This window comes from Hypomesus transpacificus, unplaced genomic scaffold (genome assembly GCF_021917145.1).
Source record: "Hypomesus transpacificus isolate Combined female unplaced genomic scaffold, fHypTra1 scaffold_129, whole genome shotgun sequence".
Classification (NCBI taxonomy): Eukaryota; Metazoa; Chordata; class Actinopteri; order Osmeriformes; family Osmeridae; genus Hypomesus; species Hypomesus transpacificus.
Genome location: NW_025813705.1, coordinates 185678 through 210441, shown reverse-complemented (window position 1 = coordinate 210441; position 24764 = coordinate 185678). Strand labels below are relative to the sequence as shown.

Sequence of the window (24764 nt, the reverse complement as noted above, 5' to 3'; positions counted from 1 at the left end):
ATAATGTTTGATATCTAGGTGTGGAAATCACCTGATCAACAACTCATTCTGTCAAGAAATCTTTTAAGGCTGGAAAGCCGAAAAAAAGTATCGCTTTAACGTGACCCAAAATATTCAGTTTAATTAACTTCCATACCTTTTCCATAAAAACAGGGCTTTATATATATCTTAAAATGATACATCTTTATTCCTATAACGGTACGTATTGTGTTGTCATTATAGCGTACAAGAGTAAAAAAAAAAATCCTGATTTCTTTTTTGTAAATGTACCCATGATGTGAGGAGCGCAGACCTCTAAATCTGATTGGTTGCTTTAATGAGTGACTTTTATATTGTTGATCTTTTAAAATTATTATTAAGTGGTGTTTATTAACATTTCTAGATGTAACGGTAAAATAAATCTGTCAACCAAGGACAAGCCCCCAAAAATGATCCACCAATCAAACACGTCTGCGTAAACATGAAGCATGTGACTGCAATATTTACGGAAGTAACATGCCGTCGTAGGGAAGGAAGTGGAGGGGAATAAAAGCCAATGTTCCGAACTATCCTTTTAGTTATAATAACTGTTATAGTTAGCTAAATTTCGCAAGGAATGTAGCTAAACATAATGCAGTATGTATGAACAGAATTACTAACAGAAATAGGTAGCTCGAGTGTGTTCACTGTAATTTGTGTATCATTAGTTAGCCATAGCAGCCCCGGCACATCAGTTATAACTTTCAAACTAAACGTCTGACAATGTATTTGCACAGGGAATAATTGGAATATCTAGGTACTTGCATGCGAATACTTGCCGAGAGAGAGATCAAGACAATTCCACTGTTTACGTTTGGCAAGCTAGCCCATTTACTAGCTAGCTAGCACATCAAAAAATGGGGGCCGAACAAAGTGGGGATTCAGAGCACAAGCACTCTGACTACAGTTCTTCAGGTAACATGATTCACACCGTTATTATACAGTCACAGTTAGTGTGACAATTATTCATATTGGTCATTTCTAGCTCTACTAGTATAGATTGTGGTCTCGTGTGAGGATGTGTTGCAAGCTACTCTGCTGGAATTGGTTGGGGACTTTGCACTTTTTTTCTGAAACCTAATAACTATGTTGCTTTGATTATAAGAATTAGTTCCTAGATTTCAGGTCCACTCTCTTAAAGTTTTAGGGTGTCAATAATGCATTTAAAATAATTAACCTTAAAGTGTTACTTTCATGATGATATCTTAGTGGTGCCTTCCCCAGCGAAACAGAGGGCGAAGATGGACGACATTGTGGTGGTTACTCAGGGGACCCAGTCATTGCGTAATATCCATAATGATCCAGATGTTATCAAGCTTCAAGAGATCCCTACGTTTCAGCCACTGTTGAAAGGTGACCTCTGACCCCCCCTTCTCCACAGTGCGTGTTACAAATGTTATTTTAATTTAAATCCACCTCCACTGAGATGTCTTCACCACAGATGATGACGTCTTGGACACTTGTAGTTACTCATATTATGTAGGCTATACATGGTGTACTGTACGCAATCAGTTTGTTATGTAATATTGTCATACACTGGGGCACTGTACAGTTTTTATGTAATTTCTAGTGCTTTGAACATGTCTCTTCTGTCCTGTAGGGGTCCTAAGTGGCCAGACATCCCCCAGCAGTGTGTGTCTGGAGAAGCTGGACTCGGCTCAGGTGCTGCAGCTTTGTGTCCGCTACCAGGACCACCTGCACCAGTGTGCTGAGGCTGTAGCCTTTGACCAAAATGCCCTGGTGAAAAGGATTAAAGAGGTAGACCCGCAGTCAAGTCACTACTCACCTGAGAGGGTGGTCAGTGATGCCTATGCAGTCACTAGTGGTCACGGATCAACAGATACAGTATTTGACACTTTGTTGTCTCCAAACAGATGCTGGCAAATAACACACTTACCTAAGATCTGTTTCCAGTCAAACATTGATGTATAATAACGTTGTCATTGTGCCCCCCTCCCCATTATCTAGATGGATCTGTCGGTGGAGACACTGTTCAGCATCATGCAGGAGCGCCAGAAGCGCTACGCCAAGTATGCCGAGCAGATTCAGAAGGTCAACGAGATGTCCATGATCCTGAGGCGCATCCAGATGGGCATCGACCAGACAGTTCCGCTCATGGAGCGGCTCAACAACATGCTGCCTGAGAGTGAACGGTTGGAGCCCTTCAGCATGAGGCCTGACGGGGAGGCCAAGTAGCCGGCAGTGGAGACACAGACTCTGTCACTAACCCCACCCCCCTCCCCCCGTGTGCTTACAATGACACTTACACAGCCTGACTTAGCTGGCGTGTACAGCTTTGACCTGCATGTGAGCTTGTATGATCTTAACGGGTGGTGTGTCCCCTTTCTCGTTACCGTGTTGGATCCTGCCGGGATACAGGTCTACTGAAGTTTACACTGCGATGTTCTAAGAACCTTGTAGGATCACCAGTATTGAATATCTAAAGACTAGTGGTGGTGAGTTATTTATGTTATGTCTATTTAAGGCACATTTTGGTTAAAATATCTCCCTAAAAGTGTGAAATTCACTTGGGACATTGTTTAAGTGGTCGTCATGTTTCGAGTTTGTCCAAATGATCTTGGGTTGTATGGTGTCTTGTACACGTGTGTGAAGCACTGAAGAAATCATTGTTTCAGGTCAGAAAACTCAACTTACTGTAGCCTATAGTTCAGTGTATCTTTCTAGCAAAAAATTCAATTCATACAGATTATTTCTTTTGCCAGACTAACATCATAACCCGCGATTTTACTGGACATGTATTGCATTTAAAGGAAGCCATGCAGAATACACCTATGAAACATCTATTTTACATATGTGGCATGTCTAGCTATAGCATTGTGTGTTATAGACATATCTTGAATCTGGCCTGGCTTTGCTTTACTGTATCAGTTTCTTGATGTAATGTGACTAACATCTATATGTTTAGTGTGGGACTGAATGCATTTCAGTGACATTTTGAATTGACTTTTGAAAAATGCTTTTGACTAAAGACCTGAAAGTTTGTTAGAGACAACCTGAACATGTGTGTTTTCACCTTTAAATCTTAGTATAGGCATACCTGCAAAGAACGTATCCAGTCGGGTTGCTGCTAAGGAATTGTGCTTGCAGCACAAATGTTTCATTGCAGTTATGTTAAGTTCTGATTGTCATCTTTTGAAATGAAACACTCCACCATTGGTATAGGCTATGAGATTCCTTTCATGTGTAAATCGAATAGAGTAGTAAAATTGACCACCATTATTGAGGAGTTTTGTTGGATGGGGGAAAAAAACGTAAATGTAAAAGGAAATTCAGATCAGTGAAGCCAAAGAACGTCACACCTTTTATTGAGTATAAATCAAATTAGTTTTCCTTCTTTTGTATTCAGAAAAAAATGATGAGAGAGAGATGGCTCAGTGTGTGTGTGTGTGTTCACAAGAGTGGGTAGGAGTGAAATTCTTATCCAAAAATTCCAATATACAGGCCAAATGTTGTTTCTCTAAAACTTGGCTAAGTACTTAACATACTGTAGAGAAAATATGCTTACATATCGTGTTACTGCTTACAAGTCATGTTGTGGTTGCATAGTAGGATTTTTGTTTGACATCTTTTTATTCATTGTGTATGGACGGTAATTCTATTGAATTACATATTATCTTGAAACATAATGCTCCACAGGAACATTCTCTATTTTAGGCAGAAAATCCACACATAGGGCATGCGCCTTGGGTTCCGCAATTTAATAGAAGGCAATCCCTTGTGTGTTGTGAGTTTGTGAGTTATTAGAGTTAATTAGTTATGTAGATTTGCTTGTGCAGTCAATTAAAAATGAGACTTGATTGTAACAGTGAACCATATCACAAACGTGCATGTGGATTTGTCTACAAGGAATTAGTACCTGAGATGTTGAAATCATTTAATATTATACAAAAACAATAATATCAGTACAGCACCAATTGGAGTTTCATTACTGACCTCCATTCAGATAGAGTGCCAACCTATTACACCTCTATGCATAGTACAGTATACTGTTTCTTTGAAGCTGAAATTGAATAAACCAAACAAATGGGTGTTTTTGTGAGTGATTGTTCAAGTTGATTATGATGAGTGGATAGTTCATAACCATCCTCAAAAGAGAACAAATGTAGGACTGTTGAATGAAATCCCAGATAAAATGACTGAAAATTTTTATTAAAATATGGCCTATTAAAACATAGGCAGCGTGCAGTGGGGCTTTGACTGGCCAATATCTTGTTTCAATAAACTAGAGTTGACTTTTCATCTCCAGAGAGTTTTCCTGGTGTTAAGACATGTTCTTCTCAACGCGCGCTCAGGGCGAGTGTTGTATCATCCAAGGTAGTGTGTCGGGGAGTTGCGCTACAGTGTCCTCTGAATGATTTAAGAGTGCTGTTTGAACCTTTGCTCATTTTAAATGGCAAACACTGAGGGACCAACGCATGTATACCACCAAGCTCCCCCACAAGCGATGTTGTTATTCAGTCATTAATCTATAATTCATATCTACTTTATATAAATATGACATGAGCATACCATAGTAGGGGAATACACGTGTCTGTCTACACTGCTTGTGTCGAAGACTCATTTCAATTTCAAATAAGAAGAGAGACTGCTTACGAGTAGTTCAAAAAAATCAAATGGAACAGTAGTATTTAATGTCTACTTGAGCAAGGCTTTAATGTTTGGTTTGAATATGTGAGAGAACATCTGTACAGTTACAGGGAATAGTGATCTAGTGCCCCCTGAAGGAGAGGAAGTTAATCCAAATCCATTAAGATGCTGGGTGCACTGGAAAGAGGAAGGAACAGAAAGGGATGGTGAGACAGGGAGGGAGAAGAAAGCGAGAACAGATAATCATTTGTTAATCATTTGTTTGTTAATCTTTTGTCTGTGTCCCATTCTGTAAATTGTTGTTCTTTTTCTTTTCTCTATCTCAGTATCTTCGTCCAATGTTTGTCAACTGTTGAGGAGACCTGGCTAATGTCCTTGTTGATTAATGGTCTGTTGTTGTCTTCCGCTTCTTTCTCTTTCTTTGATCTGAAGTCTTGAATGTGATTAAGGATCATCTCCCTGCAGAACAATGCTAAGATCTCTGGAGAAGTGCCAAAAGCCATTCACATAGGTAAACTGATTTCCAGAATCAATTTAGGAAATACGGACAGTTTTGAGATGGTGCGGAGAAAGGACTAGGGGTGTCACTGGTTTAAGAGTAATGAACTTAATTTTTGTTTAAAAAAAATCTACAACAATCCACCTAATTTATTATGTCTAAATTACATCAAAAACGTAATCTTCATTTGCTGGATCTTCAATGCATATTTAAGCAGCTGTTCTACTGGGTATATTTAATCTAAAGGCTGTGTGCTCAGATAACAAATCGGGATGATGTGAAAAAAGATTTCCACAAGGGTTACATTTAGGAGTGGCAGCATTGAAAAAGGCAAGTGAATGGGGCTGCCAACTAATGTGTTGACACCTGCACTGTCCTTTGTGAGCAAGCCTCTCACAAGCCCTTCTTGGCAGTAGTAATTAATTAGCTCTCCTCCAAATGCCCACAGTGTAGGGCTGTGATGCTGCTCATTCCCATCAGAGAACACTCTGGACATACTCTCCACACGTGCATTTGAATAGAGTATATTCAGTTTACCATACCGTACACATGTGACACTGAATCTTCCGTTTCAATACTATATGGGTGCAGCCCACAAGTAAAGGCTACCTGCCAAGATCTGAGGGTGAACATAGGTTTGAGGTCAATCTACATTCGCTGAGTTGATTCTGACTACTACCAAGTAACAATGACCTTCAAGTGAATTCAGAGGCTCAATCAAGTTTAATACAAGCATGCTGGCAAGATTGTATAAGGCTCACACACCTTATAGAATGAAACGAGCCAGAGGTCAACAAAACATTACATCGTTCTGATCAAACCTCTGTACTAAATAGTTAAAACAAAGCATCAAACAAGGTTAAAATCATTGTATACACGTCTTTTTGCCATGTCAAATAAGTGTATTTGTAGGGTCAATCTAGTCATTCCTCAACAAAAGAGAAGAGTGAAGGAAATGAGTGACCAAGAAGTGAAGACTGTTGAGGCACACCCGCACATTTCCAAACAATATTATCTCACGCCAACCAGCATGCAGAGAGATGATTTCTTTCAACATAAAAGTATGTCGGTCCCAAATGTATTCTTTGCCATTTTCATGTGCTTAAATGTACCCTCTGTTATTGATCCAGACCAGCAAGCGATTAGTTAGAGAAAACAAGTAACATTAATATTCTTGACTCCATTCATGCACATTAAAATATGGAGAAAGCAGCTGTTGCAAACAAGAAAAACAGTTATAATACACCCAAGGTCAACCACCTTTTGTATTCAACTTTTACACAAACAGACATTTCTGCTCTCCATTTGTTTATGCCTCACAACCAAATATTGAAAATACTAAGTAAATAATGAATGCTTTTGATTTATTCATACTCTGATTTCCATACAAATGTGACCTATGGGAGAGCGGTTTGTTCCTCTCAGCAAGAAACCAAAAGCTTTTAATGTTTTTCAGCCTCCTATTGCAATGAGAGCGCACATCCATTCATGGTTGCTTCTTAACAAAAAATCTGCTACCTTACACTTCCTTTTGGCACTTTCATTTTGAGTTTTTGTGGCACTCTTTTGTGTAAATACCGAACTTTAAATGATGGCTGTTGTGTACTTTTTACCTAAAGCATACAATTACGGTGTTGACAGTCTCTTCCCCTCTTTTCCTTACTGTGTTTTCTTTTTCTCAACTCTTTTCCTCACTGCATTTGCATGACAGATACATGCAATATGTGCTGAGAGGACAGAAGTGTGTCTCCCAGCACTATGTTCCACTTCCGTCTATCCACCCCCTCTCACCCCGCCCTCCCTACAATCCCTCTTTCCTCTCTCCCTTTCTTCCTCTCCCCTTCCCTCCTCTCTCCTTTCTCCCCTTCGGCTGCAAGATGGGACAAAACCAAAGTGAGGGTTATAAGCATAAATGACCACGTTGTCTCCAGCATTGATTCCAAAATTCACCTGTTAGGCTATCTAAATACTTTGATCCACAAAAATGTTTACTGACTTTTGGGGTCAGGTTTTCCTTACCGTGTGTTAGCAAACAGTATTAACGTAATTAACGTTCTAAGTTGTTTTCACTTTCAATTGTTTTTTTCAAATCAAAATAAACTTAATACAAACTTTGATGAATGTCTTTATTCATACTCAAATGTACAGTACTTCCCAATGTCAAACAAGTACTAAGTATCTACACTGGGTGGCAGTATTGCTCACACATGTTCTTTTCTCTCAGTGCAATGTTTTAGCAATGCCACTTAAAGTGTTAACACTCCAATTTCCTTCATATAAAAACGTTCAGGAGAAAAGTTATGGGTGTTCGAATTTTGCATGAATGAGGTAGATGAAATGCACACTTTGAAACAACCCACAGTTTTCTGTAGGCTAATACGCAAACAGACATGCACACGCAGACAAGATGCAATGTCTGTCTGTAAAAAAAATTGCACAATGCTGGCATGTTTGCGCAGTGTGGCGTTGTTGATGTTAATCACTATACAATACGGTGTATACAGTGGCGAAATCTGCTATGAACTTCGGGGGGGACAATCATATGACATTTTCTTAAGAGCAATTCCTGAGGGGGACACCAAAATTACTGCTGTAACACAGCACATTAAAATGCGCCATTGTGTCCATAGTCAGCAAACGCTTTCATTGCGGATTATTAATATTATTGAAATTACATAGTTATGTTTACAGTGATTTATTGTGGGGGACAAATCAAATTTTTCCCAGGGTGGGGGTTGAGTCCCCCCTGTCCTCCCCGGGATTTCCGACTATGGGTGTAGATCGGTGTAACCTCAAACAGGAAAGGCACAATTACACCAGTGCCCAGTAATGTCAAGTGTTGCAGAGGCCAGGTTGAAGGGTGGGATTTAATTGGGCGTAATTAATCTCTTAAACATGCCATCCGCTCTGCAATGTGATGTTATACAGTATGTTTGTATGCTTATTGTCTGTTGTTGAAATCAAAGGCAAACTTCTAAACTATGATCCTCCATTAGTAGTAAGCCCTCATAAATAGATAATCAGAATCAGAATGGGTTTTATTTGCCATGAAAGTTCACACAGACAAGGAATTTACTGTGGCAGGAAGGTGCATATATATAAGAATCTTAAAAAGGATGACTGAGCCAAGGATGTGGGGTCTAGCGTTTGGCTGCAGATCAACAGGTTGCAGATTCAAATCCCCCTTCCGTACCTCGCTTTGAATAAAAGCGTCTGCAAGATGAACTCATTAGTATTTTCAAATACTGAGGACATGTGGATGCTGGTGACAAAAAAGTTACATTATGGAAATCGACCCTTTCCTCAGCGGTAAAGACATGCTGGCTGTGTAATGGACCTGTTACACGTTCAGTAACGCTTTAACAGCAACAGTCACCACTTACACAGGGATTAGTGGTTGAATCCCTTCAATGCATCCATTCCCTCCCGGGAAGGATGTATTATTGATTACTGTCAGTTCCCATTCAAGTAGATCTACTTAATCTTGAATGGAGTGCACAATCTGACAATTTGTGTAATTTGTGGGAGAATGGTGATTGCAGACAATTGGCGATCTTAGATGTATTTGTTGTAGGACTATTCTCCTGGTTGTTAAAGTTTCAGTGTGAGTTAGGTAAATCATGATCTAATTTTCCATATTATGTTACCCTATACATAGTGGGATAATCTATACATTTTCCTATTCCATTTCGATTCTTTCAAGGTGAAAAGTGACTAGTTTTTTCAATGACAGATCATCACCAACATACACTTTTTAAGCGAACGATGACGTCACGCGCGCTCTATTAATTCATCTGGCAACCCTTCACGTTTCCTGTTCTCCCAGCCCAGTCTTCGTCTTTCGAGCTGTAGTATTCACTTGCGCTCGGCATATACTGACTTAAAACCAGGAAACACAAAACACCTCGACATTCCAGGTAAAAAAGTCCAGTCAACAGGTATTTTGTTGATCTTTTATTTGGCGCAGAGCTCATTCTTTTCTTTCCAGCGTCTGACGTTCTCAAGTGTTCCTTTTTAAACGAGGTGCGACAGCATGCATTGCCACGGAAGAGATGCGCAAGAGGGAGGGGTAGCTAGCATTCTGGCTTTAGCTTTGGTAGCTAAAGCGCATCACGCACCCTGATGTGAGATGCGTGAAGGAGAGATTGCTCCTAATTTTAGCATTTCTATTTATTGTCTAGTCCCTTTGTTTTATGTTGTGTCCATCACCTTGTGTTTGGCAAAGTTTCTCAAGCTAGCTAGCTAGCAGAAATGGCTAGTTAAAACAGTGAAGCTAGCTAACCAGCCTGCCAGCTAATGTCAGCAGATGTGGCACTGTTCCATTCGCTCGCTCTCAACTTAAAGTACATTTTTCTCAAATTCTGGCCATCTTATTAAAAAATAAATACATCCCCCAGTCTGAAGTTTTAGTTTAATCATCGTGCGACGCTGACGTGACTGGCGCACTCATTCAACAGGCAACTTCATAAACTTCGGGAGGGGATAGTAGTGTCCAGTTCTCTAACCAGGGTCACAAGATTTCATGGCTGAGGACCTCTCACTGGGTGAGAAGTAGAATGACCAAACATGCATGCCACTCTCTTTCAACCCCCAAGTCTTTGTAATCGGTAGTGGTGTTTCTTAGTATTGTTGGGGCGTGTAACGTGCATGGGTATGCATTTATTAGGGAACAAACTAGCACGAGTCAACTTTGCAGGAATATACTGTTACCATCTAACAATGACGACATTCTATGTAAAACGAGTTGGCAAAAATACGATAAAGACAGCACAACATTGTTGTTGTCTTCAAATAATGGTGTTTTATTACTAGATGTACAGATTCCTCTAACTTGGCAGCGATTGTGACCGATTTGTAATATCACCCAAACACTAATGTATTGCTCTCTTTATTGGATTATTGACTCCCTCAACTATGCCCAAGTGCCTAATACCAAAGAAATGCATGTAGATAATCAATTATTCAAGTGGTGGCAATGGCCTGGGATTAGCTTGCTGATGAGACTGTTTGTACATACACTGGAGCTAGTCAGTGTACTGTTCAGTGCATTTTGCGGCCATGGCCAATTTTGTTTATACTTCTTGGCTGTTGCTCAGTTTTTTTTCAAAGTTGTACAGAGCAGGGGAGCCCCTTGTCTTCTCCCAGGGTGACTAAAGTCAGTGACAGCTGCACTGTCCTGTTCCTTTGACTAAATAGTACATTGTAAATGAAATTATGTACCATCTTTGGTTAGAATTTGGTTACACAAAAGGGTTTGATCTCCTCAGATGTGCTCCTGTAACTATCGAAGTCAGGGTTGTAGTGGTATTCAACTCTCCTTGATTTTCAGTTTGAGAGAACAGGATCTGAAGAAAAATGTGAACTGTAGATTTAAGGAATTCTGAATGAGATGTTTGTCATTGCTGTTCCTGGCCTTATTCTTCTGCTTGTTAGATAGTCTCCCCCAACCTAGCACTCTTTGTTCCAGGTGCATACCTGGTCTAGTTTACCTTTGCCTTTGGCTGCAGCAAGTATGGCTACAGTGGCAAGATTCTGCAACACTGAACAATCGTGCTTAACGTGACCAGGAATCCTTCTAAAGCCGTAGAGGCTGCCTTGTTAAGGCAAGAGTCATGGTCTTGGAGATTTGTGCCTGATTGGTTTTTGCTATTCAGTAGTTTATTTTCAATTACAATATATAAAAATACCAGCCTTTAGTACCAAGTAGATTTTCTTATTCAACTAAGTAAGAAGGCTTATAGGCAAAAAATGTGCCTATTTTGTCGGATGTGGCTGAATTTGGCAATCAGTAAAGACAATAAGTTCCACCCTGTTTTTTGCAGCATAGCTATTCCCTGTATGATAAGTCTGTTGACCGATCAGCCGTTGGTTCTTGGCAAAGCTGCCTGTGATGCAGTGAACAATATCTGCTGAATCGGCCAGGGCAGAGCGTGCAGCTGTGTAGAGGGGAAACCTTTTATTAGGCAGTTTTCAAAAAAACGATTGAAAGGGGTCTCTTCATATGTGTCTGGCATTGCAGCCTTCTTGCATATCTACAAGGTGGGTTTGGGTGTAGCTCAGTGGTTAGAGCATTTGACTGCAAATCAAGAGGTTGCCGGTTCAAAAACGCCCCCTCTTATACTGTACATTGTTTTGGGAAAAAAAAAAGCCTGTGCTGAATGAATGTTTTTTTGGGATATCCCCACATGAGCGCAGTGCACCGTCAGGTGTGGTGCCCTGCTCCAGGTCAGGGAGAGCCGTGCCTGGCTCAAGGTAGGGAGCGTTGCTGGACACGTGACCTCAGTAACTCTTTGTTACATTTAGTCATTTGTGTTAGCTGCAGAAGTAAAGAAACACGTTGAATGCCTGCAAACTTGATGAGCAGGTTATACTGAGCCGAGCTCCAGGTGAGCGCCAAGCTCGTCTCTCGACAGCCAAGGAAGGAACCCTGTAGCTGTTTGGTAGTCCCTTTTTCTACTAGTTTGTTGTTCGCTGTGCATTACTTATATTTATATTGCATGCACGGGTTCCCTGAATGATACTGGTGATGGGATTATATGTTTTGGTTTGACTTTCGTTTCATAAAAGCAAAATGGCCTCTAGTCTTTGTGGCATTGGAAGTGCTGTGCTGTAGACAGTAGGCCTTTTATCTGCTATGTTTTGATAAGCTCTTTATCTCGATTGGGTCAATTGACCATTATTTAGAGATAACATATTGGCTGTCTGTTGGAATTATGAACTGGTTATCTCCTAGAATAGATGAGCAGTATCCACTTGGTCTCTATTTCAGAGATAACGCTAGGCTACTCTTGGTTGTAATGATTGATTAACCAGTCATGAACTCCCACGTCTTGGTGTGAGACAGTAATGGGCTTGTTTTGTTTACATTTCATGCGCATGCACATGAAAATGCATAACATAATGTTTGTTTTCCATTTGCCTTTTTTAAAGAATGCTAATCTGTTTCAGGTCTTTTCAGGAGGGTTGGAGGACAGGATAAGACAAGCAGCCATGGTATCCATCCCAGAATACTACGAGGGGAAGACCGTCCTAATCACCGGGGCAACTGGCTTCATGGGGAAGGTCCTGCTGGAGAAACTGCTGCGCTCTTGTCCCGGGGTCGAGGCGGTGTACGTGCTGGTCCGACACAAGGCTGGACAGAACCCCCAGGCCCGCATCGCAGACATGATCAACTGCAAGGTTTCCTACTGTACTTTACTTAAATACATGCACTGTTTGTATATCGCTTTGGATAAAAGCGTCTGCTAAAACGAATAAAATGCGAAAGAAAAGGGGAAGTTCTCGTCGAGAGCAGGAGCTGAGCGGGGGTGGGGTCTAGTTCATAGTGGGGATGTAGGAGGGACTGTTTGAGTAGTTGTGGCGTTCCATGTTCATTCGGGCGTCACCTGTGTTTTTCAGCTGTTTGACAGGGTGCGGGACGAGCAGCCGGACTTTGCGGAGAAGATCGTGGCCGTGAGCAGCGATCTGACCCAGCCTGAGCTGGACCTGAGCAAGGAGGATCAGGAGATGCTGGCGGGACGCATCAACATAGTCTTTCACTGCGCGGCCACCATCCGCTTCAATGAGCCCCTCAAGTGAGACGCATTCAATATGTCAAAAAGTCATTAAGCCGATGCTTTTGAATGCCATCAGGTCTTGGTTTTTAGTTCAGCCATCCAACAGAAACGGCATGCTTCCTGTTTAAATCCACGGACAGATGAGTTTTTGAGGATGTGTGGTGTAGGGCATGTAGGCGTCATGGGGTTTTGAAGGTGTTTTTTCCGTCCGTTTCCTCCCGTCTCCCCCACTCAGAGATGCCATACAGCTGAACGTGCTAGCCACTCAGAAGATGGTGGCCCTGGCCCACAGGATGAAGCACTTGGAAGTGTTCCTGCACGTGTCCACAGCCTATGCCAACTGTGACAGGGAGCTGATCGAGGAAGTGATCTACCCCCCACCCGTCGATTACAAGAAACTTATCGACACCCTGGAGTAAGTCCAGTCTGCTAGATGCACATTTAGTCATTTTTAGTCATTTTAGTCATTGCACTGCTCTCTCCCCCTCCCCTGTGACGAGTTGCAGTGGGACTATCACCTGGTTTGAGAAGCCTCTATTTGCTTGTTTCCTGGTTGGTCATCCATTTTGTACACGTTTTTCCTCATTGGCCAGCTGGATGGATGAGAAGCTGGTGACCCTGATAACCCCCAAGCTGATTGGGGATCGTCCGAACACCTACACGTACACCAAGGCCCTGGCCGAGTACCTGGTGCAGCAGGAGTGTGGGAACCTCAACGTGGCCATCGTCAGACCCTCCATCGTAGGAGCCAGCTGGAAGGAGCCTTTCCCCGTGAGTGATCACTCATGTCGAGTTCAGAGAGTTCAACCGCTGAGTCATGTCAGTTACCTGTTTGCTTGCTGTTGTTCTAGGGTTGGATTGATAACTACAATGGACCCAGTGGAATATTTATCGCGGTATGTATCTTTTTAAAATACAAAAAGCATCCCAAAAGTATTTTCAACAACGTGGTGAAGGCTAAATGAGCACAGAAATTCTATTCTATTCAACAAGTGACTGAGGTGGGATTGTAGTAGTGTAGTCATCCCAGCCCTGCTCCCTCCTGCCCCCTGTAGGCTGGGAAGGGAATCCTGCGTACGATGAGGGCGTCCAACAACGCAGTGGCCGACCTGGTTCCAGTGGACGTGGTCATCAACACGACCCTGGCTGCTGCTTGGTACTCGGGCTCCCAGAGACACACCAGGTTGGACACACACACACACACACACGTAGCCGTCAAACTTTAAGTTAGCCCCACTTCCGGGCCCACTCATTTTAACTGTGCGTTTGTCCTCACAGGCCTAAGAACATTCTGGTGTACAACTGCACGACTGGTGGAATCAATCCTTTCCGCTGGGGCGAAGTTGGTATGAAGCTCTTATCTTATCCAAATACACACAGTGAGATTGTGTTTGCTCTCAAACGTGCAAACAAGATCAGATTTATTAGATGTTTCTGGGTCAGAACTCCCTTTGGATAACTGTTGCTGTAGCAGTCATGGGTGTGGTCAGAGGAATCCCAAACCTTTTACTGGGTGTGCAGCCCTGTAGGGAAGATTGAACCTGTCTCCCTAGAGTTCTTTTGTGTTCTCATTGTTACACTTGATTTGATGTAGAAGAACGTCAGAGTAGAACGTGGGGTTTTTCTTTCGAGTTTTGAGAAGAATGTGCAAGTTGAGGACGTGATGACTTGGGAGTTGGAAGAACCTGAAACTTGGGCGTTTCAGGTTTGCTGTGTTGGGAGATCTCCCCTGGATTTGGGTCTACTGTACAGCTACTATTAGAGGGTTTTCTCTCGTCGTTCAGGCAAGGCAGTGCCAGGTTCACCAGTCTTTCAGTATTTTAAGAAACCGACTTTGTGAAGCTCTCCGAGTGTCCTTTAGGTTACCTACTATTTGCCACTTCACAATCAAAAGTTCAGCCAGCGTTTTGGGATCTCAATTTCTTCATCAGTATGTTTCAGACCAGCCATGACCCCAGGGTAGTTTAGACATAACTATTCCATTGATCGACTCTGTGCCTCAATGAAGGAGTCATCATCGTAGCCCGACTGGTGGGGTATGAATTTGCTCCACTTGGAAAACGATAGCCAAACATTACTGCTTAATCTATTATTTGGACACGTGATTTGTTTTTACAGTGAAATGTTGTGTTGTTCCCTTGTACCAGCAGATGACAGGTAATGGCCTACATGTAAAAATGATCATTCAGTATATTTTGTCCTGCAGTGTTCAATACATGAGCACAACATTAAAACAGATTTTTCCTGCTGTGGCGTTTCAGAACCAAAGAGACGCTGCCATTTTGTGAACTAGTTGCGACTATATTTAAACTTGCCTAAATCTAGCCCACTTTACTTTCTAGTTCAGGCGAAAGAGAGGGGCACTGATTGCAGTATAATCTGTCCTGTTGAACCACCTTTTGTCTCTTAGAGTACCATGTCATATCCACTTTCAAGAGGAACCCCCTCGAGCAGGCGTTCAGAAGGCCCAATGTCAATCTCACAACCAATCACCTTATCAATCAGTACTGGATCGCTGTGAGCCACAAAGCTCCAGCCTTTCTCTATGACCTCTACCTCAGGATGACTGGACGAGAACCCAGGTAATCCCTCCCGCTCCCGTCCAGGTCGGGACCGCCACACCCGCCCCTCCCCCCCCCTCCCAGTTGACATCTGTCGCGCTGCGTCTCCTCTCAGTGTAGCCTCTAGTAGCTGTGACGCTGTACCTGTGACGCTTGTGTCCAGTGATGTTGCCGGACAAGGGTGCAGAAGCCACCCTGCCCGTCACCCGGTGCCAGGGCTGGGCTCTGCACTGTTGCTTCCTTCCTGTCAGTGTCGTTGGCCCTGTCCCGAAACAACCGCTGGCACCCAACCCTAGACACGTCTGGAACATTGAATATTTTTTGAAGGGCTCCATAGGAATGTACTAAATGGCAGCAGTTTCACCTCCCCCTGTGAGAACAGGAGGTGGATAAGCTTTGCTGCTGCTCACCCTGACGGATCTGCTCCATGGTGTCTAGAGGTCTTGGTGAAGAGCCAGAAGGGAGTTTGTTTCTGATCAGGGCTGATGTATTCATGTGCTTGTAGATTTTGTGCTTAACGTTAAGGATGCCCCTCCCTCCCCTTCCCCCCTGTCCTGTGATGTGTATTTCTCCTGCAGAGAACTGTATAAACATGACCTTCAAGATCAACCCCTTAGAGCAGGCTTTCAGGCGCCCCAATGTTAATCTGCGCTCCAACCCGTTCACCAATCAGTACTGGACCACGGTCAGTCACACTCTCCCTGCCCTGCTATACGACGGCTATCTCAGAGTCACGGGGAGGACGCCCCGGTAAGGTCTAAATCCCCGGTTAATGGTCCCGGCTACCCTCCTCCCACCTCAGCTTGGTGCTGGACTGACTGACTCCGTGGCATGATGGTGGGGGGCGGGGGAGGAAGCTAGGCAGTTGGCTGGATTTGATGGCATCGGCTGGCTCTGCTGCTAGCCTGAAAGGCTAACACTAAGCTATCACAAGGATGAGCATGAGGTCTTGTCCCCCAGCATGTTTTTTTCATATGTTTTAAAAGATACCCCAACCTTGACTTTTTTTGGATGCTGTTGAGACATTCTTTACAGAGGAATTTCACCCTGCAGTTTATTTTCTCATGTAAAATCCCAATTTTGGGAATTTTTAATTTTCAAATCAGCCATGCCATTAAGTCATTTGCGTGACATTGAAGTTAATTCCAAATTCATGTTCCTCCACTCGTCAAATCGTAACCTGCACCATGGGACCTTTTGTTTCACTTATACCAGATACCAAACAACTGTTTCTGTTTTTGGACCATTTAGTTTCTGTTTGCTTCTACTGACACCGGTACCTGGAGTTTGAAGTGATGTTCCACTGTTTGACCAGATACACTTCAGATAAATACTTTTTTATTTATTATTACTGTATTGTGTAACACTTTACCTGAAAAGGACATTTGTCTTTTTGGCCAGTCTGAAATGTATCTGGTTTGTTATCCAACACACTTGAGGGGAGAGTTCATTCTGAATGGATTAGTTTGAGCACTGTAAGTATGGAATTGTCCCTGGATTGGCCACCCACCCTGTTTGTCCCTCATGTGATCATACTGTCTCCTGCGAGGTTATCTGAGTCACAAGCTGTTTAGAGCTATAAGTACAACACATAACGAGTACCTCAACAAACATGCAATCATCGGCATTCAATGGGTGCTTATCTAAAAATACCGTAATCTAAAATATATATACTTTGTGCTGCTATCCAACAGGTCATAAATCTGCTTGGTCTGGATCAGTATATTGGATTTGCCCCCAGTACTTAAAAAGCTGTTATATTCTAACAGATACTCAGATATCCTCCACTGTTTGTCAAGTCTTCATACTCAATCTAAATGGTCAGTTTCTGTTTAACCCAATCAAGACTGGTTGAAATGTGACGAAATTATGACTAAGGGATTTAATGGTCTCGATGTATTGGTAGTCATGTGTAAGGGTACGGGATTAAAATCGAATTCATGACTTCAAATTTGCAGTTCCGATTAGTGGTAACAAAATGGTAATTAGGGGAATTTTCTTCCAAGTCCCATTCCTTAGTTTACAATTGGCTTCCAATCCCGGTGTCCGTACACATGCTACAAGTTTAGTACAACAAATGGAGACCTGTGTCAGACTAATGTTCTTCGAGGGATAGTTCACCAATTTTGACTTTACAAGCACTGTAGGAACACTGCAGCTCAACCTATGGCTAGCCTGTCCATGTTTCATGGCAGCCCTTTTAAAGATGAGCTCAGAAACAAAATTGAATTGATTCCCGAGTTGGATGAAGTATCCCTTTTATATCCGCCTGATGTGCTGCATAAAGTCTGTGCTGACGGGGCACCCAGTAGGGCATTCCCTGGCAGCTCTCCTTGTACCATAACTCTCCGCCTCTCCGCCCTGCCTGGTGCTCCTGTAGAATGATGAGGACCATCACACGCCTCCACAAAGCCATGATGGTGCTCGAGTATTTCACCAGCCACTCCTGGGTGTGGAACACGGACAACGTCACTATGCTCATGGGACAGATGAGTCCAGAAGACAAGAGGGTAGGTACACAGGACACACACACACACTCATGTATATGCCTGTGCCCTATCTGTCTCTCTCATTCGTTCTTCCTCCCTCCTCCTCCTCTCTTTGTTTGACAAGGGTACATATAAACTCCTCTGTGTGTCTGGGGCTTGATTTTTTCTTCTGCCCCACACAAACGCACAAAGATGTGCCAGTGAACGTGTGTCATTGGCCAGGCACAATGGGGTCATTGAGTTTTGTGGATAACAGAGTTATTGTGTTCCGGTTGGCATTTTCCTTAAAGAGCTGCTATGTTTTACAAATGATGGGAATCAAGTTCCCAAAAATGTCATTTTACGCAGTCCGTGTGTAAGAAAGTCCAAATATGTTCTTGTATTTCCCCATGTTCAGGCGTTTAACTTTGATGTGAGACAACTGCACTGGGCTGAGTACATGGAAAACTACTGCATGGGCACCAAGAAGTACGTCCTGAATGAAGAGCTATCTGGCCTGCCTGCTGCTCGCAAGCATCTCAACAAGTAAGACACCTACACTACCCATGATGCCTTGCTCCTGCTCTTATAGTGGTACAGTAACATGTCATTTAACAAGAACATTTATTGTGTGTGTGTATGTGTATATACAGTGCCCTCCAAAAGTATTGGAACAGTGAGGCGAATTCCTTTATTTTTGCTGTAGACTGAAAACATTTGGGCTTGACATCAAATAATGAACGTGAGACCAGAGATCAACGTTTCAGCTTTTATTTCCAGGTATTTACATCAGGATCTGATGCACAACTAAGAAAATATCACATTTTGTTTGAATCCACCCATTTGTCATGTGATCAAAAGTATTGGAACAGATATACTTAAAACATATTTAAGTGAATAAGACTTAATATTTAGTTGCAAATCCTTTGCTTTCAATAACTGCAGCAAGTCTGTGACCCATTGACGTCACCAAACTTTTGCATTCTTCCTTTTTGATGCTTTCCCAGGCTTTCACTGCAGCCTCTTTCAGTTGTTGTTTGTTTTGTGGGGTTCCTCCCTTCAGTCTCCTCTTAAGCAGGTAAAATGCATGCTCTATAGGGTTTAAGTCTGGAGATTGACTTGGCCAGTCTAATACCTTCCATTTCTTGCCCCTGATGAACTCCTTTGTTGTTTTGGCAGTGTGTTTTGGGTCGTTATCTTGCTGCATGATGAAGGCTCTGCCAATCAGTTTGGTTGCATCTTTCCTTAAATTGGCAGACAAAATGTTTCTGTAGACTTCCGAGTTCATTTTGCTGCTGCCATCATGTGTTACATCCTCAATGAAGATTAATGAGCCCGTCCTAGAAGAAGCCATGCAAGCCCAAGCCATGACATTACCTCCACCGTGTTTCACAGATGAGCTTGTGTGTTTGGGATCATGAGCAGTTCCTTTCTTTCTCCAAACTTTAGCCTTTCCATCACTTTGGTAAAAGTTAATCTTTGTCTCATCAGTCCATAAAACTTTGTCCCAGAATTTTTGAGGTTCATCTCTGTACTTTTTGGCAAATTCCAGCCTGGCCTTCCTATTCTTCTTGCTAATGAGTGGTTTGCATCTTCTGGTGTAGCCCTTGTACTTTTGTTCATGAAGTCTTCTGCGAACAGTAGATAGTGATACCTTCACTCCTGCCATCTGGAGGTTGTTGCTGATCTCACTAACAGTTGTTTTAGGGTCTTTCTTTACAGCTCTCACAATGTTTCTGTCATCAACTGCTGATGTTTTCCTTGGTCTACCTGTTCGACGTCTGTTACTTAGTACACCAGTAGTTTTCTTCTTCTTCAGGACATTCCAAATGGTTGTACTGGCTATGGCCAATGTTTCTGCAATGGCTCTGATTGATTTTCCATCTTCTCTAAGACTCACAATTGCTTGTTTTTCACCCAAAGACAGCGCTCCGGTTTTCATGTTGTTTTCACCTCTGAATACAGTCTGCATAGACAAAACCTATCTTACCCAATCTGAACCTGAGTGTAGACATTCAGTGGTATTTATTGATTGAATAATGTATGTAATAGGACACACCTGGGCAACAAAACACACCTGTCAGTCATATGTTCCAATACTTTTGCTCACGTGACAAATGGGTGGGTTCGAACAAAAAGGTGATATTTTCTAATTTGTGCATCAGATCCTGATGTAAATACCTGGAAATAAAAGCTGAAACGTTGATCTCTGGTTTCACATTCATCGTTTGATGTCAAGCCCAAATGTTTTCAGTCTACAGCAAAAATAAAGGAATTGGCCTCACTGTTCCAATACTTTTGGAGGGCACTGTATATATATATATATTTATTTATTTATTTATTTATTTTATACATGATCTGTCTTGTTTTAGCACTGCTACGCGTATTTGTCCTCTGAACACGACTTATCATATCCATTAAGAAGCCATTATGACACATTTCTTGGAAGACCATTTGTAAACATAACGGTATTGTAAATGGTGGATTACAGTTTTACCTGGAATATACCCTTTGATGTTCTACATCATTAGTTTTGTGACTCACAATACACAGCGTACACAAGCTTATCTACCTGTGACCCATTTCCCTCTGTATTCCTATCAGATTTTAGTACTAGTGAATTATCCGCCACAACTCTTTCAAATAGGGATGGGCATATGGAATATGATTTAATAATTGTCTGAAAGCTGCAAAAAAATTGGGCAACATAAAAAATGTACTTTCAGTTTTGTTACAAAAATACTTTTGAATAGTACGTTACAATAATAATTATATTAATAATAATTTGTAAAACTATAAATTGAATAGGTACGGGTTTCTTAAAGCCTGGCCATCAGGTTGGTTTAAGTCTTTGTCTCCTGTGTCTCCATGTTCACTCTCTACAGGCTGAGGAACATCCGCTACACCTTCAACACTGTCTTGGTGGTGCTGATCTGGAGGGTGTTCATCGCCCGCTCCCAGATGGCCCGAAACATCTGGTACTTTGTGGTCAGCCTCTGCTTCAAGTTCCTCTCTTACTTCAGAGCGTCGAGCACCATGAGATACTGAAGGCCCCGGGAACCAGGACACATAGGATCCCAATCAGCCTCGGGCTGCATGTTTACCCTGCCCTCCCCAGCTTTCTGTTACCACCCCCCCACCCCCCTCACCCTTCTGCTCCAGGCCCAGTCTGGATGCTCAGGACCTGGATTCACACTGTCACTAGAACCCACCTTTAGCCCAGCCAAGCCCCACCCCTGTTCATGGTCCAGGGAAACCTACTGCTAGAGGCATGATGCCAGTCCCCTAACCTTATGCCCCTTCCCCTCCCTGTGGCCTGCCCATGGCTATGCATCGGACGACGCTCAACTGCAAATTCTGAAACTTTTAACCTTACTTGAAGAGACTGACAAACTGTCTATGTAGTTGTTCATGGGTCTAGGACTAGGAGCAGCTGCAACAGTGATTTCACTCAGCATGTATACAGCCAAACCTCCTGCTACAAGTAACATTGTTCCCCTCTTTAAATCATTGGTAGTTAGAAGCAGCGGCCCACATTTTCGTTCCTTTCCCCCGAAGTGTACTCTGGAGGGGATTCACCAGCGAGAGACGTGATGATTGGTAGTGGCATGGGGAAATCTAACGAGGCCTACTCCTGCCTCCCATGTTACACTTTTCTGCAGTTCTTGATGTTGCTGAGTGGATGATGTCAAGCTCTGCGTGCTGGGGGGGGGGTGTTGAAAGGGCAGAGAGTAGGACCGGAGCCGGAGTGTCGTCCTCGCTGCGTTTCAGGGGAAGCTCTCTGCTGATGCAGCCAGGTCTACGAGGGGTCCGTTAACCTTCCACACGTGTCTGCTTGGGTTCTGGGCTCTGGCTCGGGTTTACTGTAGGCGCCTGCGAGAGTCTCCCCCTCTGATCAGACCAAGCACAAGGATAGATGGGAGGTCGCTATGGATGTTTTTATACAATGCCTCAAACTTGCGTATGATAACTCAACCGACTGTAGAAACGGCTTGTTTTGTTTTTCCTGTGGTCGTATGTCCCTCTGCTTTCTGCATATTATAGTTGGGGAGGACTGGGAGATGTTTTTTCTTTTTTTTTGGAGAGCCCAAGCTTTTTACATAAAGCGCAGTTACTTTATGTCGGTTAGATCAGCATACACTTCTTTTTTTAAATTAAGTTCAGTGATCCTGGGCATTTTCTGGAAGTCTGTTAAGCTATTAATCTTGCTTCAGTTTCCTTTCCAGAAGGTTTAGCCTGTTTCCTATCATGCCTTTTTAAGAGTTTACTTGTTGTTTACCTGGACATCGTAATGCCTTTATCAATATGTCTTGCCATGGAAGTCAAAGGTGGTCTTATCTCCCATGCAAGTGAATGCTTAAGGCAAGACTTTATTTTTATTTGTGATCTCCTTTATCTTTGTCAGGTCTCATCGTATATGATGTAGGACCGACCGGCTGATTTGCCCCTTGGTTACCGTACCATAACTTTACTTATCGACCATGCTGTGGCTCTGCGTGCTTATCGACCATGCTGTGGCTCTGCGTGCTTATTAGAGCTACTCTGACTTGGGTTTATTATGAAATTGTTGGAGAGGTATGTGTGTGATGGCACATTGTGAATTGTGCCTGAACTTTGTCTATATAACGTGAAAAAGGAGCAATCAGATGTTTTCTAATCTGTGTAAAACTCTATTTAGGTATAGACTTCATATAAAAAAAAATCTGACCTATAGAATATTTTTATGCTAACGATGTATTGTGTGGGGATTTATTTACTAAAATCTAAGTCTACAGTAGATCTTGATGTATTTTGCGCACCCTCTGAATGTAATGGTTAATTGAACATAACTCTCACACATCTCCCTATACTGTCAAGCTTTAAAGATTCTTGAACCCAAGTTAATATTTCCTTGTCAAAAGTTGCTTGTGTTTTGAATATTGATAAACGGTCGTCCTTTTCCAAATGTTTTGAAGGGGGTCCTTGCATATGTTGACTTTAGATTCTGTAAATTGCTTCTGTGTCGGTTTTTGAAGTTGTGTGGAAGTGGGGTTCAGGGTAGTTCTAGTGTTTCTGTGCTGTATGGCTGTGACAGAAGCAGTGACATGACAAATTCAATGTTCACTCATTAACGTGATTGAGAGGCTCTGTCACAGTAGGAACTGTTTCACCTGTTTGGCGGCGATGCCCGTCAATTATTGCAACACTGCAATGATCTAAGAGCACTGCAATGATCTAACTGCACATCAGAAAAATATATTTCTTATCACTTAGGTCTGGATATGTGGATGTAAAAGTGACATTTGGTTAACACACAATTCATTGATTTTGTCTTCTGCCTGCTAACATTTGTTGTTTTCATTGAATAACGGTATACTGTATTCTTGTCCAATTCAAATGTATCACTTCCTGTGTCCTGACGACCATAACCGTTGCTGGATGCTTTGGAAAGCTCTGTCAATGTAAAAAGGAAAAAAAAAAGATTATCTATAGGTGCCTTTTGTTTGCAAACCAAAAAGGAATAAGGAATAAACTAAATTTAAAATCTTCATTGTATGTGAGATTCATCCTGCCATTTTCATCCTTTTTATAAATTATTTGACTTTTTAATTTTTTATAACTCCAGTAGAAAAACTAAACTAAATGAAGGATAGACAGGCATGACTTGTTTTCATCCACGGTCATGTCCTTTGGGACCCATATCTGATGTCCGAGACATGGCCTTTGTTTACCCTGAAGCTACGCAACCTGGCCCTTGAGGTTCTAACAGGTGCACAGAGGGAGGGATCAGGTGAGGTGGAGCTCTGATCTTACCGTCAGTCCAAGATGACAACCTTGTCCCAGGGTTGAAGGAAGAATGTTCCACACCACCATGATGATGATGATGATGATGATGATGATGATACTCTGAGCCACTTGGTTACTGTTGGCGTGTATTGTGTGGACATGGTAACACAACACACATACTCACCTGCAAATAAACTGGAAATCAACTGGTTTCAAAGTTCTGTTCATACACAACTCATGACAAAATCCTGTTTATTTGTTCCTGTCTTTGAATTACAAGATACAAATTGGCCTCTGGATGTACCAATCCACCCTGTGTTAAAGCACCTGGCAACAGCAGCCTGGCAACAGTGCACTCGGCGCCACTGAGTGTGCCCAGAGGGAGTCAGCAACATAAACAGGAAGCAGGAGGTTTAAGGTTTAGGTGAGAAGGCTGCCGACAGCAGTCTGATGGCAAGACAACACTGCACACCTATGCACATGCACATCTTTCTGTCTCCTTCTCTCTGTCTCTTGTCTCTGTCTTTCTCTCCCTGACTGTCACTGTCTCACAGTAAATGCATATTTACTCTCGCCCACACACGCCATATCATTGTTTCTGTCACAAATACACCTACGTACATACTCTCTAGTGAGTGTGTGTGTGTGTCATACACACACACAGAAACACAAAGAGCAGCTTCCTCTGGAATGTACTACTCATGCCCATTAAATCCTGGCTTGTAGATAAAAATAAATTTAAAACACTTTGATCCACGGATTGAAATCGACAGTGTTCTATCAATCAATCTGCAACCAGATATATTCCCTCTGCACAGTGTGGGCCTGTTACATTGATGCAGTTGGTCAGGAACAAAAACAACAAACTGCATATATGTTGGTACACACAGTCCACTAAATAAAACTGTTGTTCTTTATCTGAGAGCTGTTCTTATTGGCTTCTGAACAAACCGTCACCATCCTCAAGGTTGCCTGACCTTTGACTAGCTTGTATCGGCTTCTAACTGGCTACTTCAGCTCTGGGTCGAGACAAAAAGGAGCTTTGTTGGCATCCGGAAAATAATGTAAACTTGCAATATAAATATCTTCATTATCATCCAACACTACTGTAAATAGCCTACTTGTTAGATTTTCACAGCCTCTGGTAAGTCAAAAATCCACTCTATTATATTTTGCTGCACGTGTCTACAGGTGTCAAAATTAGACATTTCTATTACTTGTCTAAGAGCCACTTGTCAGCAGACTTACAAATAGGCTAGCCACTATAGTGCACAAGTAGTAAATAGGC

The 24764-nt window shown here is 42.4% G+C and overlaps 2 protein-coding genes across 7 annotated transcripts; both read left to right on the top strand.

Annotated features, from left to right (window-relative positions):
- The first annotated feature begins 481 nt into the window (after nt 1-481).
- Nucleotides 482-4067, top strand: borcs5 (BLOC-1 related complex subunit 5). Of its 2 annotated transcripts, none has more exons than XM_047050856.1 (4): nt 482-933; nt 1243-1371; nt 1619-1776; nt 1987-4067. In XM_047050856.1, the coding sequence occupies exons 1-4, from the start codon at nt 876-878 to the stop codon at nt 2212-2214; spliced, it is 573 nt and encodes a 190-aa protein (XP_046906812.1). In that variant the 5' UTR covers nt 482-875; the 3' UTR covers nt 2215-4067. The 2 variants fall into 2 exon arrangements, with proteins under 2 accessions (XP_046906812.1, XP_046906811.1); XM_047050855.1 differs by having other exon boundaries at nt 1228-1371.
- A 4848-nt stretch (nt 4068-8915) lies between these two features.
- Nucleotides 8916-23705, top strand: far1 (fatty acyl CoA reductase 1). 5 transcript variants are annotated; one of them, XM_047050821.1, is made up of 12 exons: nt 8916-9042; nt 12084-12304; nt 12524-12699; nt 12917-13096; nt 13275-13452; nt 13533-13577; nt 13737-13864; nt 13960-14027; nt 15092-15263; nt 17623-17752; nt 18129-18256; nt 20596-23705. In XM_047050821.1, exons 2-12 carry the CDS (start codon nt 12116-12118, stop codon nt 20756-20758), a joined length of 1557 nt encoding a protein of 518 aa, XP_046906777.1. In that variant the 5' UTR covers nt 8916-9042; nt 12084-12115; the 3' UTR covers nt 20759-23705. The 5 variants fall into 5 exon arrangements, with proteins under 5 accessions (XP_046906777.1, XP_046906774.1, XP_046906773.1 ...); XM_047050818.1 differs by lacking the exon at nt 15092-15263 and adding an exon at nt 15821-15992 and having other exon boundaries at nt 12074-12304; XM_047050817.1 differs by having other exon boundaries at nt 12074-12304.
- Nucleotides 23706-24764: the final 1059 nt, after the last annotated feature.

Excerpts from the sequence above, each read along its gene's own strand:
- borcs5 (XM_047050855.1), top strand. The coding sequence starts at position 876 with ATGGGGGCCGAACAAAGTGGGGATTCAGAGCACAAGCACTCTGACTAC. Across the intron at positions 1,372-1,618 it reads GTTTCAGCCACTGTTGAAAG|GGGTCCTAAGTGGCCAGACA; the intron begins GTGACCTCTGAC and ends TCTGTCCTGTAG. Across the intron at positions 1,777-1,986 it reads TGGTGAAAAGGATTAAAGAG|ATGGATCTGTCGGTGGAGAC; the intron begins GTAGACCCGCAG and ends CCCATTATCTAG.
- far1 (XM_047050821.1), top strand. The coding sequence starts at position 12,116 with ATGGTATCCATCCCAGAATACTACGAGGGGAAGACCGTCCTAATCACC. Across the intron at positions 12,700-12,916 it reads CGCTTCAATGAGCCCCTCAA|AGATGCCATACAGCTGAACG; the intron begins GTGAGACGCATT and ends TCCCCCACTCAG. Across the intron at positions 13,865-13,959 it reads GGCTCCCAGAGACACACCAG|GCCTAAGAACATTCTGGTGT; the intron begins GTTGGACACACA and ends TTGTCCTCACAG.